The sequence below is a fragment of the Microtus pennsylvanicus genome, chromosome 6 (genome assembly GCF_037038515.1).
Source record: "Microtus pennsylvanicus isolate mMicPen1 chromosome 6, mMicPen1.hap1, whole genome shotgun sequence".
Lineage (NCBI taxonomy): Eukaryota > Metazoa > Chordata > Mammalia > Rodentia > Cricetidae > Microtus > Microtus pennsylvanicus.
In genome coordinates this window covers 21,758,238-21,775,647 of record NC_134584.1, presented here as the reverse complement: position 1 = coordinate 21,775,647, position 17,410 = coordinate 21,758,238, and the positions used below count along the sequence as shown (strand labels likewise).

The 17,410-nt window shown below is 34.6% G+C and overlaps 1 protein-coding gene across 1 annotated transcript in view; it reads left to right on the top strand.

Moving 5' to 3' along the window:
• Positions 1-16,259, top strand: part of Cdh9 (cadherin 9) — a 100,934-nt gene extending 84,675 nt beyond the window's left edge. Inside the window, exons 8-12 of the mRNA XM_075975843.1 lie at positions 8,593-8,729; positions 9,189-9,310; positions 10,170-10,287; positions 10,601-10,852; positions 14,717-16,259. Of these exons, the coding sequence (XP_075831958.1) occupies positions 8,593-8,729; positions 9,189-9,310; positions 10,170-10,287; positions 10,601-10,852; positions 14,717-15,204 (1,117 nt within the window). The 3' untranslated portion in view covers positions 15,205-16,259. The remainder of the gene's footprint in view (positions 1-8,592; positions 8,730-9,188; positions 9,311-10,169; positions 10,288-10,600; positions 10,853-14,716) is intronic.
• Positions 16,260-17,410: the final 1,151 nt, after the last annotated feature.

Sequence of the window (17,410 nt, the reverse complement as noted above, 5' to 3'; positions counted from 1 at the left end):
ATGTTTTTTAAAAAAAAACACCTATGAGTGAGTACATCTGATAATTGTATTTCTGTACCTGGGTTACCTCACTCAAAATGATGTTTTCTAGCTCCATCCATTTTCCTCAAAATTCAAGATGTTGTTATTTTTTCTGGTGTGTATTACTCCATTGTGTGAATAAGCCACATTTTCCTTATCCATTCTTCAATAAAGGGACATTTAGGCTGTTTCCATGTTCTGGCTATGACAAACAATGCTGCTATGAACATAGTTGAGCACATGTCCTTGTGGCACAATTGAGCATCCTTTGGATATATATCCCAAAATGTTATTACTGGATCTTGAGGAAGACAAAATCTTTTTTTTTTTTTTTTTATTGAGAAAAGGAAAAAAAAAACCCAAGTTTCTGCCTCCTCCCAGCCTCCCATTTCCCTCCCCCTCCTCCCACCCTTCTCCCCCTCCCCCTACTTCTCTCCCCCTCCCTCTCCAGTCCAAAGAGCAGTCAGGGTTCCCTGCCCTGTGGTAAGTCCAAGGTCCTCCCCCCTCCGTCCATGTCTAGGAAGGTGAACATCCAAACTGGCTAGGCTCCCACAAAGCCAGCACATTAAGTAGGATCAAAACCCCGTGCCATTGTCCTTGGCTTCTCATCAGCCCTCATTGTTCGCCCTGTTCAGAGAGTCCGGTTTTATCCCATGCTTTTTCAGTCACAGTCCAGCTGGCCTTGGTGAGTTCCCAATAGATCAGCCCCACTGTCTCAGTGGGTTGGTGCACCCCTCGTGGTCCCAAGGCGATGTCCCCAGTTAGTTCCTTGGGCAGCTGAGGATAGGGAACCTGAAATGACCCTAACCTATAGCAATACTGACGAATATCTTGCATATCACCATAGAACCTTCATCTGGTGATTGATGGAGATAGAGACAGAGACCCACACTGGAGCACTGGACTGAGCTCCCAAGGTCCCAACGAGGAGCAGAAGGAGGGAGAACATGAGCAAAGAAGTCGGGACAAAATCTTTCTTATCTCTATTGTGGGGAAGGAATATACTTTCGTGTTGCATGAGCTCCTTCCGCTCCTTCAGCCTATAGCTGCTGAGAGATCACGCCCCAATGTGGTCTCCCGTGAATGAATTTTCAGACTGGAGCCACTTTACAGACACAGGATCCTTTGAATTAAGGGATGGCCAGGATCTCATGGGAAAGGATCTAGATAAAATACCTGGAGTTTTGCTGTTAGCCTTTCTCCAGTCCTTCCTTAGAGAGACCTTTCACAAAGACAATTGTGCACTGGATAAAAGGAAATAGTCAGATTTGCTGAGGGTTTTTGGATACTGGTTTTGAAGTAATGCTGATTCCTGGAGCCCCATAGGATAATTGCAAAGCCTCTTGGAGTTAAGGTAATTAATGGAGCTTCGTGTGACGTCTGATTCACAGTTGATCCAAAGGGTATCTAAACAAACACTGTAATTATTTCGCCAGTCCCATAAAGTATAATTGGGATTTGTGTATTTAGACGTTGGCAGATTTCCATATTTGATCCTGACCTATGAACTGAGAAATATTGTATTTCAAAAGACTAAATGGAAGCCTTTTGAAATGCCCATACCAGGAAAAATAGTGAATCAAAGACAACCACATCCCTGGAGGAACAGCAGAAATCAGTGCCTCGGTCAGGGATTTGGAAGATGCAAGGTGCTTGTTCTTACCACATCTCCTTTTTCCTCTCCTGTCTGGCCACTGAATTAAACAGACTAATCTTAAAGAGTGACAGTTGACTATAAAAGTCTCAGTCAAGTAGTGACTTCAATTGTAGCTGCTGTACCAGAAGTGGTGTTATAACTTAAGCAGATTCACACATCTTCTGGTACATGATATACAACTATTGATTTAGCAAATGCTTTTCTCTCTGTTCCTGGCCATAAAGACCACCAGAAGCAATTGCTTTCAATTGGCAGGGCTCACTATATACCTTTATAGTTTTTCCTCAAGGATATATTAGCTATCTCCCCGTGTGTCATAAGTTAGTTTGAAGAAATTCTGATAATCTGTCACTTCAATAAAATAGTACACTGATCCACTGTATAGCTGACCAACCAAGTGAACAGAGAGTAGCAACCACTCTGGAGTTGGTAACACATATATCAGAGGCTGCGTAACTAACCAACCAAATTCAAATGATTTCTTTTGTTATAGAAAATAGATTCTTGTCGCATACCATACATTCTGGCCACTGTTTCCTTGCTTCTACTTCTCCCAGTTCCTCCTCATACCTTCCCTCTTCCCAAGATCCACTCTTCCAAGAGACTACAGGTAAACACTCTAATACAAGATATAATAAAACAAGGCAAAAGCTCTAATATTGAGACTGAACAAGGTAATTCAATAGAGAAAGTGTCCACAGAGAAGACAAAAGAGTCAGAGATTCAGCCAGTCTTACTGTTGAGAGTCTCACAAAAACACCAAGATATCAGCCATAACATATGCTTAGAGAACCTTGTACAGTTTCAAGTAGGTCTCATGCTTGCCTTTTCAGAGCCTATGAGCCCACATGGGTCAGGCTTTGACATTGAAACTTTTAGGAATCCAATGGTGTGGAATATACAGTAAATATTTCTTCTAAGGTGAAGGATGGGCTATAGTACCTAGCTTTTCCAACCATCAAGAAAGATGCACAATATTAAGGAGGCCTTTTCAAATTCTGTAGATAGCACATTCCTCACTTGAGTATGTTACTGTGTCCAACGTACCAAACAACCCAGAAAGCAACTAACGATCCTTAAGTAAGCTTGGAACAAGAAAAGGCTCTTCAACAGGTCCAGACTTCTGTGAAGGCTGCTCTATGACTTAGATCATATTATCCAGCATACTTGATGGAATGTGAAGTGTCATTTACAGATAAGGATGTTGTTTAGAGCCTTTGGCAGGCTCTTATATGTGAATCATAAATGAGACCATTGGAATTTTGAAATAAGGCTCCACCTTGATCTGTAAATGACTGTTTTCCCTTTGAGAGAGAGCTCATGGCCTGATACTGGGCTTCACTGGACAGTATACATTTGACAATGGGTCACCAATTTACGATGCAATCTCAGCTTCCCATGGTGAGCTAGCTATTGTTGGGTCCACCAAGCTATGATGTAGTATGTACTCAGCTGCAATCCATTATCAAATGGAAATGATAAATACCTGAGCAGTTCCGAAAGGCAGAGGCAAGTTACATGAGGAAACTGTGCAAATGCCTTTGCTTTTTACTCCCATTACAATGGCGTCTGCTGCCAAGTATGCACCTAGAGCCTCATGGGATGTGGCCTATGATTGGTTGACCAAAGAAGTTTACTGATGCTTCTGCATGTTAAGCCTGTACGTGTACAGCTAGAGTTCTTTCCTGGAACAACTCTGAAAGACACTGGCAAAGGGAAATCTTACAGTACACAGAATTTCTGGGAGCAGACATGCTCATATATTTTGTTTGAATGAAGAAATAACCAGAAATTTGTGATTGTTCATGGGCTGTAGCCAATGAATAGGTTGGCTGGTCAGATACTTTGAAAATGCTTGATTGGAAAATTGGTGAGGAAGACAACTGGGTAAAAAATATGAGGATAGATCTCTCCAAATGGGTGAAAGATGTGACTATCCTTGGGTCTATAAAAATGCTCATTAAAGGGCTACTTACTTCAACAGATGAGGAGTTAAGTAACCTATTAGTTGGAATTACTTTTTTTTTTATTGGAAAAGGAAGTATCTTTTTGATCTCCTTTGCGACCTACAAAGATACAGGTATTTAACACACCTTTAATACTTTATCTGAGCATAGCCAAATACTTAACCAAAATTTACTTCCCTTTTATTAGTGGATATAAATTGCAACTATTTCTTGGAAAATATATAGCTACTGTGCATTCATTTAAAAAATGAATTCATTACAAAATAAATTTATATATATATATATATATATATATATACAAAATTATGATGAGCTTGAACACTGTTCTCTTGGGGAAATATAGTAGAAACCTAAGAAAGTTTTCTGAGTAGAATTCCCATTTCAAAATATCACAATTTGCATATTTATTCATTTATGATTAGGCATCTTAAGATATTTTCATTCTTAAACATTAAAATATGTAAAACTTACCTTCACTTTCAATCAAAGTTTGTTGGTTTAGACGTTGTTTGAATTGCATTCTTTTATTTATTTTGGTGGGTATTAACAATTAGAAAAGTACAGTAAATTGAAACCTTACATCTACCTGAGAGAAGCCAGGGAAAGTTATACTTGATTATATTCCTTACTTTCTGAGTTGAAAGATTTACTTTGATCAGAGATTCTCAACCTCTGGATTTGGACCATTCTTTCGCAGGACTCGCCTAAGATCACCCAAACACATATTTACCTTACAATACATAACAAAAGCAAAATTACCTTTATGAAGTAGCAATGAAAATGATATGTTAGTTGAAGTCAACACAACATAAAGAACTGCATTAAAGTGTTGCAGCATTAGGAAGTTAAGAAACATTTCTTTGGATTAAATAAGCTTTATAGTAAATAAAAATTTATTATTCTCCACCTAGTAGTTATCAGTGTTGTTTTTACCTTTCTATTAAATTATGTTTTCAATAAAATAACCTAGATTTCTGCTATATTCTGAAACTATTAGTTAAGTATTAGTTCATTTACATTGTTAATCATGATTTCTAATCTCTGAATACTTTCATAATTTTTCTGTATTAAAATACACTTTATGGAGGCATAGGCAGGTGGATCTCTATGAGTACAAGAACTACCTGGGCTACACAGAAAATAAGAAAAAAATTACTACAACGTATGTAATACATTATTCATGAATATTTATAATTTTTGAGTATATATATATGGTAACATCTTGAGGATTCAGTTTTAAGGGGATGTTTTTGGCTTAAAAGATTCACCCTTTCTTCATTGTATAGAATGATGCCTGGTATACTTTAAAGTTTCCAGTTCTTGTCAAACTTCATGTTTGGGTATAGGGGATGAGCTGCAGTTTCACTTAATTCCTCAAGAATTATGGTTCTATTAATTACATCACCAAACTTGCTAGCAAATAAAGCTGTACCTGGAAATAGGATGAGAATACACCAAAATCTATTACAATAAGAAATGTAATAAAATCATCTTTAGACACCTCTTGAAAGTGGGAAGAAAAATTAGCAATAAGTCAACAAGGATTAAAGAAGTATGGTTGAAGCACCAGAGAGAGGATGAAATTATCACTATTTTTCATCTACCACCCAGAAAATCTGTTTATCAAACCGGTTGGCTTCAATATAAATGCTACTGGCCATATGAATTTACTGTCACAGTTAACAGCTGTTGCCACCGCTGCTTCACCTCATCAGTTATTAGAAATCTCTCAAATTAAAAGGTTACTTATAATTTCACAATTTTGTGCATTTTGAAAGAACATCTTGCCTCAATTCACACCTATTTTATGTTCAGCATTTTTAAAGTTCAAAGATTTTTTTTAGAAGAAATTCTGTTGCCTTCAAATTAAAAGTAAGTAGCAAAACAAATTTATTGGCAAGAATTTGAATTAAAGTTTAGTAAAAGATACATAGTCCAAACTGAGGTGCAAAGAATCCATGGGAACATCAATACACAGAGGGCTTCTTTATTTTTCTGTTGTGAAAAAAAGATCTATCCAGATGTGGTGGTAGAGACTTTAATTCTGAGACATAGGTGGTTACAGCATAGGATCACCACTATAAGATCATTTGGGGTCTACATAGCAATCATTAGGATAGACACTATCCACAAATAATAACACTGGTCTGGAATCAAAACTATTAATCTCTGTAAATTACTTTTATTATTTTCTTCTGAAACTATTAGTATCTTCATTATATAGTCAGCAACCATTCTAACAATTAAAATTTTCTCACTATATAGTTCTGAAAAACATATTTTTTGAAAGAATCACTAAGAAAGAAGAAAGTAAGTCTGTAGCTGGCTACACTGAGTTAATCAATGATAATATGACTAAGAACTTTACACATCAAAACAACGACTAGTCTTCTTATGTATGACTGCAGTCTCTAAATAGCATGTCTTAGGGGAAAAACACAGGTAAATGTGTTTAATGCTTTATTATAAAAAATGAAATGAAAACCATATTTGAGCTCAGATTCTACAGGTGAGTTTTTGTGTAATGTTCCTGATTTTATGTCACCCATCTAAGTGGTTCCTTTCTCTGAACTAAGGATTCCAGAGAAAGTTTATGCCAGTGGTATGTTTCAGATAACTGTTCAAAATTCAATGAAGGAAAATCAATAAAACACTATTGATTTTATAAACCAATTTCAGGGACACAGAAATGATTTTTGTGATAAGTGTTTAGCATATTTTTCCTTCTCATTAGCATTAATTCTTCTATTTATTAATAATTAGTTACTCAAAATGTCCCAATTCTATGTTGAAAGTAGAATATAGATTGTATGCAAATGAATAATATCTCTGAATTTTAATAAATCATGAGATACCATTTTCACTGAGGGCAATGTTGAAATATAGACCAGAAAGTCTGTACTGTTGATGATAAAAAGTGTGAGCATACTTCTACATTGTCAAAGTGAGTCTCCATGAATTCATAACCTGTAAAGCATTGCCAATTAAGATTTAACTGAATTAGCAGTCTGGCGTATGCTCAGAACTACTCAGATCTCCCATAAACTACAAGAGAGTCAATTAGTGACTTTTATAATATTAGAATTATTATTTATTATTTCTTTCACCAGAGAGTCCTTATATTAATATCTAGGAAAAAGCTATTGGGAACAAAAGAGCTGTTTTTTTTTTCTTTTGTGACCTTCATTACAGGCAGTGAAAAAAGTTATAAGACCTTTCGTAACATGATCAAATATTGATTAACTACCGAACTTTCCCAGCAAGGAAGAGACAAATTTGCAAGACAATGTTGTAGATTGCACTTTACTCAACATGAATATATTGTAATATATATGTCATTCTTCATAGAAATGTTTTTGCCTTGTTTTTATCTTTCAAGTAATTGTAACAGCACTTAAGAAAGTCAGAGAAAATTTGAAAAAAAAAAGTAACAACCAGTTTTAGATAATGTTATCACGCATCCTTCAGAAGGTCATAATACTGGTGACTGAGATAATTAGTGTATTTATGAGAAGTGAGCATCTCCTAGGTCCAGAGGTATCCTTGTAATTCTAGAACTTGGAGATAAGAGTAAGGGGAATAGGAATTTCAAGGTTGTCCTTAGCTAAGCAAGGAGTTCAAAAAAAACCCCGGGCTCAGTGAGACTGTCTCAAAACCACACTAAAACAAAACAAAATGAATAAAGTAAATAAACAATTAGGCCTCTTTTTTGTAATCTTTTCTCCTCTCAGATGAAACTGTTCAACTTTCTAAGAGACGCAAAAACTATAATGAGACAATATCAAAAAACACTGAGATAATTGTAAGTTATTGTCAAAGTAAATTTAACAAGTACTTTAATACATTGAATTAAACTGGCAAAATTAAATTCAAGATTGAATTTACAATGTTAAAGAGATTTTTTAATGATTAAAAGCAGTGCTCCTCTAAAAAACCTGGGTTTCGTTCCCAGCATCAACGTTGTTCTCAATCTTCGGTAATCCTGTTCCAGAGCATCTAATCCCCACTTCTTGCCTCCACAATTGCTGAGCATGAGTGCAGCAGCACATTAACATGTGCACGAAATAAAAACAAGTAATCCTTAAAAAACTGAATTTTCTGTTTCTATAAAATTGTATATTTCCTATAACAATATTCATGGGCATATATGCATTACATATGACAAAAAAAGGAACTATTGCTGGGTAGTCTTTCTGTGTCGTCAGTACCAGGGTTGCTAAGGAGAAGGTAGGAGAACTCCAAATTGGACGTCAACCTGGGCTATATCAACAAACATGCCTCAAAAAATAATATCATTAATTTTAAGAGGAAGGCGGGAAGACAAGTTGTTAAAGACAGTCTGAGCTACTTGATGAGCGGCCATTCCCAGCTACTTGAAACCCTGTCTGAAAACAAATACACAAACAAGAGAATAAAACTACAAAGTGAAACCAACCAACCAAACAAAAAGTAACGACACTAAAATATACAGCACTTGCAAAGCAGATCAAAAGTTCTTTTAAGTGCCTTTGAGGAGACACGTAGAAAAGTGAGCAGTGCACCCAGTGATGGCTAGATAGTTCTTGCTTTGTTGCCCTTGTTTATTTTCCTGTCCTCACTACAGTAATTTTTAATACTTGGTTATGATAAAAATAAATCAATCAAAAAACAATTAGTATTTTGTTTAATGTTTACACAACTACCCAGGAGTATAAGTAATGGCTCCAAACACACTCACCAACAAGGTGGTCATAATGGAACAGTCAGAGCCTCAAACTGTTTTCATAGGGATGAAAGAGCCGAAAAGATGCCATCATTTTACAACTCATATTTTTGCTATATCATATGAGAATTTCCTCCTATAAATTCATGAAATAGAGAACCGTGTAAGTAATTTCAGATAGGTCTGAATTTACAAGTCTCTTTGCTGTCAGATAGGTCTGAATTTACAAGTCTCTTTTCCGTCAGATACTCTGTTGACCGACATACTGATATGGAATGGGTTTTCAGTATTCACTCAGAAAATGGCTCTATCTTCACTCTGAAGCCACTGGACAGGGAATCATCCCCTTGGCACAACATCACAATTACAGCCACAGAGATAAGTAAGTTGAAGGTATATCCTTCTAAACCTATTTCACCATAGTTGCAAATAAAAGACAAAAAATAGACTCTTTTGTGACATTATTTATAAAAGTGGTAATATCTATGAAAGAATTAATCAGATGGTGTTAGTACTTTATGTAAAATGTTATTAAAAGATAACAAATTATTTTAAATAAGTTTTATATTTATTTACAAGTAGTAATGGATTTCAATTGCATCTAGCCTCATGAAAATCATACAGAGCTTATAGACATTGTCAAATTTACCTTAATAAACGCAATTATAATTTCTTTTTTATTATGCTTTATTTTGGGACCAAGTAATAAAGATATTTGCCATCCATCCAAATGAGCTAAAGAATACAGGGATTGATCAGTTACTTGATTACTGATGCTCATTGTGGTTTTAAAGCTTCCTTTATAAATGACATTGAAAATTGACACGAAGTTTTCTTGCAGATAACCCAAAACAAAGTAGCCAAATTCCTGTCTTCATCAGAATTCTTGATATAAATGATCATGCTCCGGAATTTGCCATGTACTATGAAACATTTGTTTGTGAAAATGCAAAATCTGGGCAGGTAAATAAAGCTATTATAAACTTTATAAACATACCTTTGGCAAGACAGGAGTCAATGCTTTGCTTGTATGAAATTTTGTTATACTGATATTATATTTCTCTGATGTATACTTACTAAAGCACTCACAATGATACTTAAAATATGACTTTAAAAACTCTTTTTAACATGACTATAGAAAAATAAATACATTTATAGCATGTCCAAATGTTCTCACATAGAGTTATACATAGGCTGATTGTGAGTTATATTTGCTAATGTCTTAAGCATACATTTTTAATAAACATTGAAATGTATTAAATATTTATATTTTAATATTAAATTGTAAATTGTTTCCTTGTTTATGTTTTGCTGCATTAAGTAACTTAGAAAAGTATGGCTTAATCTAACTTTTTGTGTAATTGTAAAATTTCAATTCTACTATATTTTAATACCTAATTTTGTTTTTTGAGGGGCTTGTTTTAAAATTTTTCTCATAATAAAATAATATCATAATCATGAAAATTAAAAGTACAAGAGATTAGGACATTAGAAAAATGATAAAACGTTATAAATTGAATTAATCAATTTTCAATGTTCAAGTCACCAGGAAGGAAAACAGTCCCTGAATAATACACTACCAAACTTTATTTCAGAGATAATTTTCATTATTGATTAAATGCTATCTTAGATGAAAGCAATAGATTCATAAAAACAACACCTTTGGTGGGTTTTCCCGAAAACGATAATTATGTCAAATTTTTAATTATGTAAAAATAAGAACGTTGCCCTAGCAAATTATAGCAACTTAAAAGATCTTGGATAAACTAAGCTCTGTTTATGTTTTTGCAGAACAAAACTAATGGTTATGTTTTGTTTTCAGTTGATTCAGACAATAAGTGTCATGGACAAAGATGACCCTCCCAGAGGACACAAATTCTTCTTTGAGGCAGTGCCAGAATTTCCACTTAACCCAAACTTTACCATTGTAGACAATAAAGGTAAAAGATGTGTATAAAACTCTAAAGTGTCAATTATTAGGAGGAAGAATTGAAATTGAACATGAAGCAAGGTGTTGCATCCTCTTCTGTCATTCCAACACCTTGGAAGTGATCTCAGGAACATCAAGTATCTCAAGGTCGTTTTCTAGATAGGGTAGTTGAGACTAGCCTAGGCTACAGGAAAACACATCTCAAGACTACAGAGTGGAAGAATGTGGGGGAGGAACCAGAGAAGGAGGAAAAGATAGATGAATGGGAGAAAGAAATGAATACAATGATTTTTTTTCTAACATTCTTTTTTTTTCTTTTTCAGATAACACAGCAGGAATCATAACTCAAAAAGATGGGTACAGCCGCTCCAAAATGAACACCTATCTACTGCCAGTGTTAATCTTTGACAATGATTATCCTATTCAAAGCAGCACTGGCACACTCACTATCCGTGTGTGTGCATGTGATAGCCAAGGAAACATGCAGTCCTGCAATGCAGAGGCCCTGATGCTTGCTGCTGGCCTGAGCACAGGAGCGCTCATTGCAATTTTGCTTTGTGTCGTCATCCTGCTCAGTAAGATACACATCTCTCAAACCTCCTCTCCCTAAGGTCTTCTTCTCCATTCCCCAGGCATTTTATATGAAATCATACATATTTAACATTATACAAAATTATTCTCAATGTAAAAAGAATATTCCCCTTGTTTGTTTTTGAGAGAAAGGACTAGTTGTCTAACTTTAAGTTACAATTATAGCATGAAGGTAATATGACCACAGTTCTAAGGGCTTAATTTAATCCCATCACATCTGTTCAACTAGGCAATGACTAGAAAACAGGTGCATCTTTTTCCTTGTGTGTTTGCATGGCTTTGTGTACTTGTCCAGGTCACACCTAAACATAGTTATATGTGGAGCCTTGACATCAGCATTGGGTGACTTTATCTATTGATTTCCACCTTGTTTTTGACACTCGATAGATTACAAGACCTGAAGCTCACTGATATACCGCATCGCTGGTTAGAGATGCTCTGGGTTCCTCCTCAGACTCCTATAATTAAAATTCCAGGACTTTATCATCTTGTCTGGCATTGCACATGTCTGGTGGGAATCGGGACTATGAGTGTCATTCTTGTCAAGCAAGCTGGTTATTTATTGAGCTGTCTCCCCACCTCCAAATGATATTTCTAAAATGTATTTATTGATGCATTAATGCAAATTTTCTACCTTAAAACTCTCTATTCTAATCTTGAAAGTACGAGTTTTTCACCCTTAAAAATGTTTTGCCTAACAAAATAAAATATGTAGAAATATATCAGGCATTGATGAAAACACCTTAAGATATTTTTCTCAGAGAAATTTCATAAGATACATACATATATGTATATATATATACACAATCACACGCATACAACCTCAGCTTTTATTTATAATGTCATTATGAGAGGGTAATCACAAATGCCCCACTCAATATTTTTCAAATTAAATCGTGTTTCTGAAAGAATATATTTTATCTAAGCATTCACCAATACAACATTTAATTGAATCAAATGGTTGTTTCACTGAAAACCACTCCAAAAATTATTTCTATAAAATATTCATCCAAAACTTTTGCACTAAGGGCAGGAGACTTTGCCAAGCTGACATTCTAATGCTCTTGTGTGCTGGCTTATTTTCACCATAAATCTTTCCAAGCTCTGTGGATAAAATCCCTCTGGCCAGACATCTTTGTAGAACTTCACTAAGGCTTTGACAAAAGTGAGTGGAACATTTATTTCATTTAGTATCATCCAGCTCTTTAGAAAAAAAATGAGAGTGGTTTTGCACTTAAGACACAAATTTTGTCCAGTCTAGGGATGCTTGAAACTTGATTGTGGAAATGAAACCTACAGCAAGAATTTTGTAAATTTTGGCCTTAGAGACCCTCTGGCACTATGATGAATCTTAGAGATTTAATTACAGTACCATCTTAATTTAGAAGAATGTTGTGAGTATAGCTCAGAGGTAACACATTTTAGCATTGCAAGGCCCTAGGGTTAACATCAGTATATGTAAAACAAACCAAAAATAACTAATAAAATCTGTATGAATAAAATGCATAGTAGTAAAAGTTTGTTTAGAAAATTAATGAAATCATTTAAAGTTTAAAAATACCCGTCAAAATGATAATGCTATAAAAAGGGTCTATGATTTCTTTTGATTTACTATTTACATAACCCTGTACTTAGGAATATAATATTCATAATATGAATAAATGCTACATTCTAGTTATACATTAGTGAAAATATTGATGCAATTTTCTATGTAATAGCCTGATTATATTAGTGTACATCAAATGTTTATTTCTATCCAGTAAATGAAGCAGACATTTTTTTTTACCTAGCAGAACAGAAAGGAAAATAGATATTAATGACTCAAAGAGCCATTCATGTAAGGTAAAATTCATTCATTTCTAGAGAAGATAAGATGTGTTTAGTGATCTATTATCTATTTACAACATTTAGAAAACAAAAGTACATTTATTCAATTTTAAATTGCAAAATAACACTATTTCTAGTACATGCCTTCATTCTTAGAGGATATTCAACTATTTAAGATTTTTTCTTTAATAAGAAAGATTATAGTTTTATATGTTTTAAAACAGTAATGTTTTATTCATTTTCAATAGCTCTCAGAAAAACCTGAAGAAGGTTAAGTCCCCAATCTGTTTTTTCATTGGAATTTATCTGAGCTTTGCAATTGACCTGGAGATTTAAGACAATGGTACGCTGTATTCCCATCATGTTCAAGGCTGAACATTCAATGAAAAATAATTCAATATAGCAAAATTCAATCAGAGTACAACAAAGGCAACAGAAAATTGTTTTGTTATTTTTAAAGAAATATGCATGCTCTTACCTCCTTTTTCTTCTACCATTTGAGCCAAAATCTCAGTAGGCAGCCCAGGACAGATCCAAATATTCTTACTCCTTTCGGTTCTAAATTGCTGGAATTACAAACATGCATAATCAAGACTGGCTCAGAAATAGTTTTGGCAAATATTGGACTTCTTAAAATAGGTGAAATGTAGTTTTCAATTTCCTGTTTAAATAAATTTGTGAGAAAATTTCCAGATTTGATTATTTTTCTTCATATTTTTTTCTTACAATATATTTTTATTATATTCTGATTTAGTTTTTGATTTTTCTCTTGCATATATAAAATGATTGATTGAGTTTTAATATCAATTTCATAATTCAGAAATCATAAGATTTTTAATTTTCTTAAAGCGTTTTATAGGAGTCAAGGAGATGACTTTCTTGGTACAATGTTTTTCATGCAAATCTTGGAACATGAAAACCAACACACAGGGTATATGTTGTGTTGTGTGAGCACATCTTTAACCTCTCCTGCCCTTTGCGCAATAGTTAGGAGGGAGACATAAAGGAAAACCAATCTAACCAAATAGTGATTTCTGAGTTCAGTGAGAGATCCTAATTCACATCATAAAAAATGACAAATGAAAACCTCAATATTAACTTGCAGACTCCACACACATAAATAAATGTTCATATATAGAGAATGAATCTTATTGTATAAGCAATAGGAAAAGAAGATTGTCAAATATATGCATTAAATTTATTTCAACTTCTCTGAGAAAAGCTGTGACTTGACTATATGAGGAAATGCTTAATTACATCCATGGAAACATACACAAATTTAAAAATAGAATAATATATTAATTAAACAAAATTATAATTTTAGTTTCAAAATCTGAATGTAAGTTTATTAATTATGAATGGTTTCAATAAGAAAAATCCAATTGTAGCTGCCCGATGCATGAGTGCAAATTTAACTTGGTTTGAAATTTGGATATTATAGTGAGGTCTTAAAACTTGCATTTCAGATTTTCCACAAATTTCGAAACCATTCCACTAACGCAATTTAAATAAATGTTGCCTCAATATTTAATAAAATAAAATCATTAGACACATTATATATATATATATATATGTGCATATGTGGAAAATAAATATATGTACATATAAAGTGTCCATTAATATGAATCTATATGACCGACCATTTACAAACATGCCCTTAATTTTTACTCATAGAAATGACTAAATAATTATTTTCTTAATGTTGAGATAAATGTATGTTCAGTAAGAAGAAGAATGCAGTTATTCTTAGTTGAACAAATGCAGTAATTCACAAATAATATCTTTAATACCCCAAATCAACAGGCTTTGAAAGGTAATTAATGTTTTAATTTATTTAATTATTACTTTAATTTAATTTTACTGTTTTTATTTTAAATGGTGCAGTGTTTCCCTTTATTGTTCTAATTGGACAGTTACCCATGTCTCCAGATGTTCATCTAAATTTCACATACACTAGAATTATGTATATACTCTCTAATCATGAATCTTACTGATTGAATCACTTCATCTCTCATCAACAGCTCTAATCGTGCTGTTTGCTGCATTGAAGAGGCAACGAAAAAAGGAACCTCTGATCATTTCAAAGGATGACGTCCGGGATAATATTGTGACCTATAATGATGAAGGTGGTGGAGAGGAAGACACCCAGGCTTTTGACATCGGCACATTGAGGAACCCGGAAGCAAGAGAAGACAGCAAACTTAGAAGAGATGTCATGCCTGATACTATTTTTCAGATAAGAAGGACTGTACCCCTGTGGGAAAATATTGATGTACAAGATTTCATCCACCGGAGATTAAAAGAAAACGACTCAGACCCAAGTGCACCTCCTTACGACTCCCTGGCCACTTACGCCTATGAAGGGAACGATTCTGTAGCCAATTCGCTCAGCTCCTTAGAATCTCTCACTGCTGATTGTAACCAGGATTATGATTACCTCAGCGACTGGGGGCCGCGGTTCAAAAAACTCGCAGACCTGTATGGGGGTGATGACAGTGACCGCGACTGAGTCCTGGTGGCTTGAACACACTAACGAGTGGAAATACCCTTTGATACCAGATTGAGTGGCCTGTTTTATCCTTTTTTTTGGAGGAAATTTTTAAAAATCAACTCCAAACAATACATAAGTGTTGTCTTGTAAGGCTTTGTTTAATCAGTAAGTTTCTGTGAATGAGTATGAACGACATAGATTTTAAAACAGTAATAACAACATCTCACCCTCTTTGCCTATTGAGCTTGGAAAAATATATCACATTAATTATCAAAAAAAAATCTTCAAAGGCTTTTTGTGCCTTGTCTTAGTATAGGAAATTTATAAATGTTTTCTTAACTGATTGTCAGTCACATATACTATGAAATTATACATTGTGCAACGGCTTTGTAAATTAATTGAAAGAAATATACCTAATGATCTAGGAGTGACTCTTACTGCCATATTTATTTAGCTGAAAGACGTCTTTGTGTTAATTCACTCATATTTTTATAAGTGTATATTTATATTTTTGTATTTTTATGAAATAAACTGATATTTATAATAATGAATTTCATTTTACTTACTTCCTTGGAGCAGTAGATCTCACAGCAGAAGTGTTTTATCTCTCTGAGTGTAAAACACGATTTACTCAGGGAAAAGTGGTTCAGAAGTAACTGTAGAAGACACCGATGTAATCTGAGATAGCTCTAGGGATGAACTCTGCTATGAATTTTCTTCCTCTGTTTCGATTGTTTAAGTGTGGACAAATGTTTATTGAACTATTAATGTCTACTCATAGAATATGACATTAACTCGGGATATACAGTATTATATATATATATAGTTGTGGACAATAAACTAAGTTTTTGCAAGATTTATCAAACGATGCATTGTATTTGAATAAATGCAGTGTCTGTCAAAGATGCTGCAGAGATAAAAAAGAGCCCCAAATCAATTGTTTCATAAATACTTGTTTTAAATGAGAAATGGTAATTATGAATGTGTATGTTTGTGTGTGTGAAAGAGAGAGATAGCGTTTAACCTGAACTTCAATAAATAAATTCTCAGTTTTTAATATCATATTAAAAATATATTTGAATGTCTACCATTTTTAAGGGGGAAATTTTGGAGTTTTATTGAAATTTTATTTTATTTTTTTAATTTATTTATTTATTAAAGATTTCTGTCTCTTCCCCGCCACCGCCTCCCATTTCCCTCCCCCTCCCCCAATTAAGCCCCCCCCCCCCCATCGGGAACTCACCAAGGCCAGCTGTCCTGGGTCTGAAAAAGCCTGGGATAAAACCGGACTCTCTGAACATAGCGGACAATGAGGACTACTGAGAACTCAAGAACAATGGCAATGGGTTTCTGATCCTACTGCACGTACTGGCTTTGTGGGAGCCTAGGCAGTTTGAATGCTCAACTTACTAGACCTGGATGGAGGTGGGGGTTCCTTGGACTTCCCACAGGGCAGGGAACCCTGAATTTCTACCATTTTAAACTGAAAAAAATACAAGTACTGAGAAGGAGGAATGAACACAAAGACAGTACGAGTATCTCAGGAGATGTTTGCTATTGATGTTGGCTTGGAAAGGAAAAATTCTTTCTCGTCAATTGAGAGTCATTGAGTCTATCAACCACGCTACAGGGTAGACCTCCTTCATGTTCAGGAGAGTAAATCAATGAAACAGAATTCTTTGTAATTTTTATGCTTTTTATTTTGGTGTTGTGTTGCTTGGGTTTGGTGCTTTTCTTTCTACTTATTTCTTTGGAGGGTTCTTGTTTGTTTCTTTGCTTTGGTTTGAGTTTTGTTTTTATAGCAAATGAGAAAGAACCGGATGCTGACTGCACAGGGATGTAGAAATGATCTGGAAGGATTTGGAGGAAGGGAAGGAGGGAGAGAGTACTGAAAAGAAATTGGGAGCTTTTTGGAGAGAGGTTAAAAAACCTGTCACAAGGGAAAATCCCAGGAATCTACTAAGATGACCCCAGCTAGGACTCCTAGAAACAGTGGGACATGTAGTCTGAATTAACCATCTGCAGTGACCAGGTAAGGGTTTAAGTAGAGGGAATGGGAAACCAAGCCAGCCACATAACGTTCGATCTACCATCTATCCTGCCTGTGGGAGGTGCTCGTTTTTGTGCCTAGCCCAATTTTCATCAGATAGGCTTCATACAGCAACTGATGGGAACAAAGAGACCCACAGTCAAATATTACGCAGCGTTTGGGAAATCCTGCTGA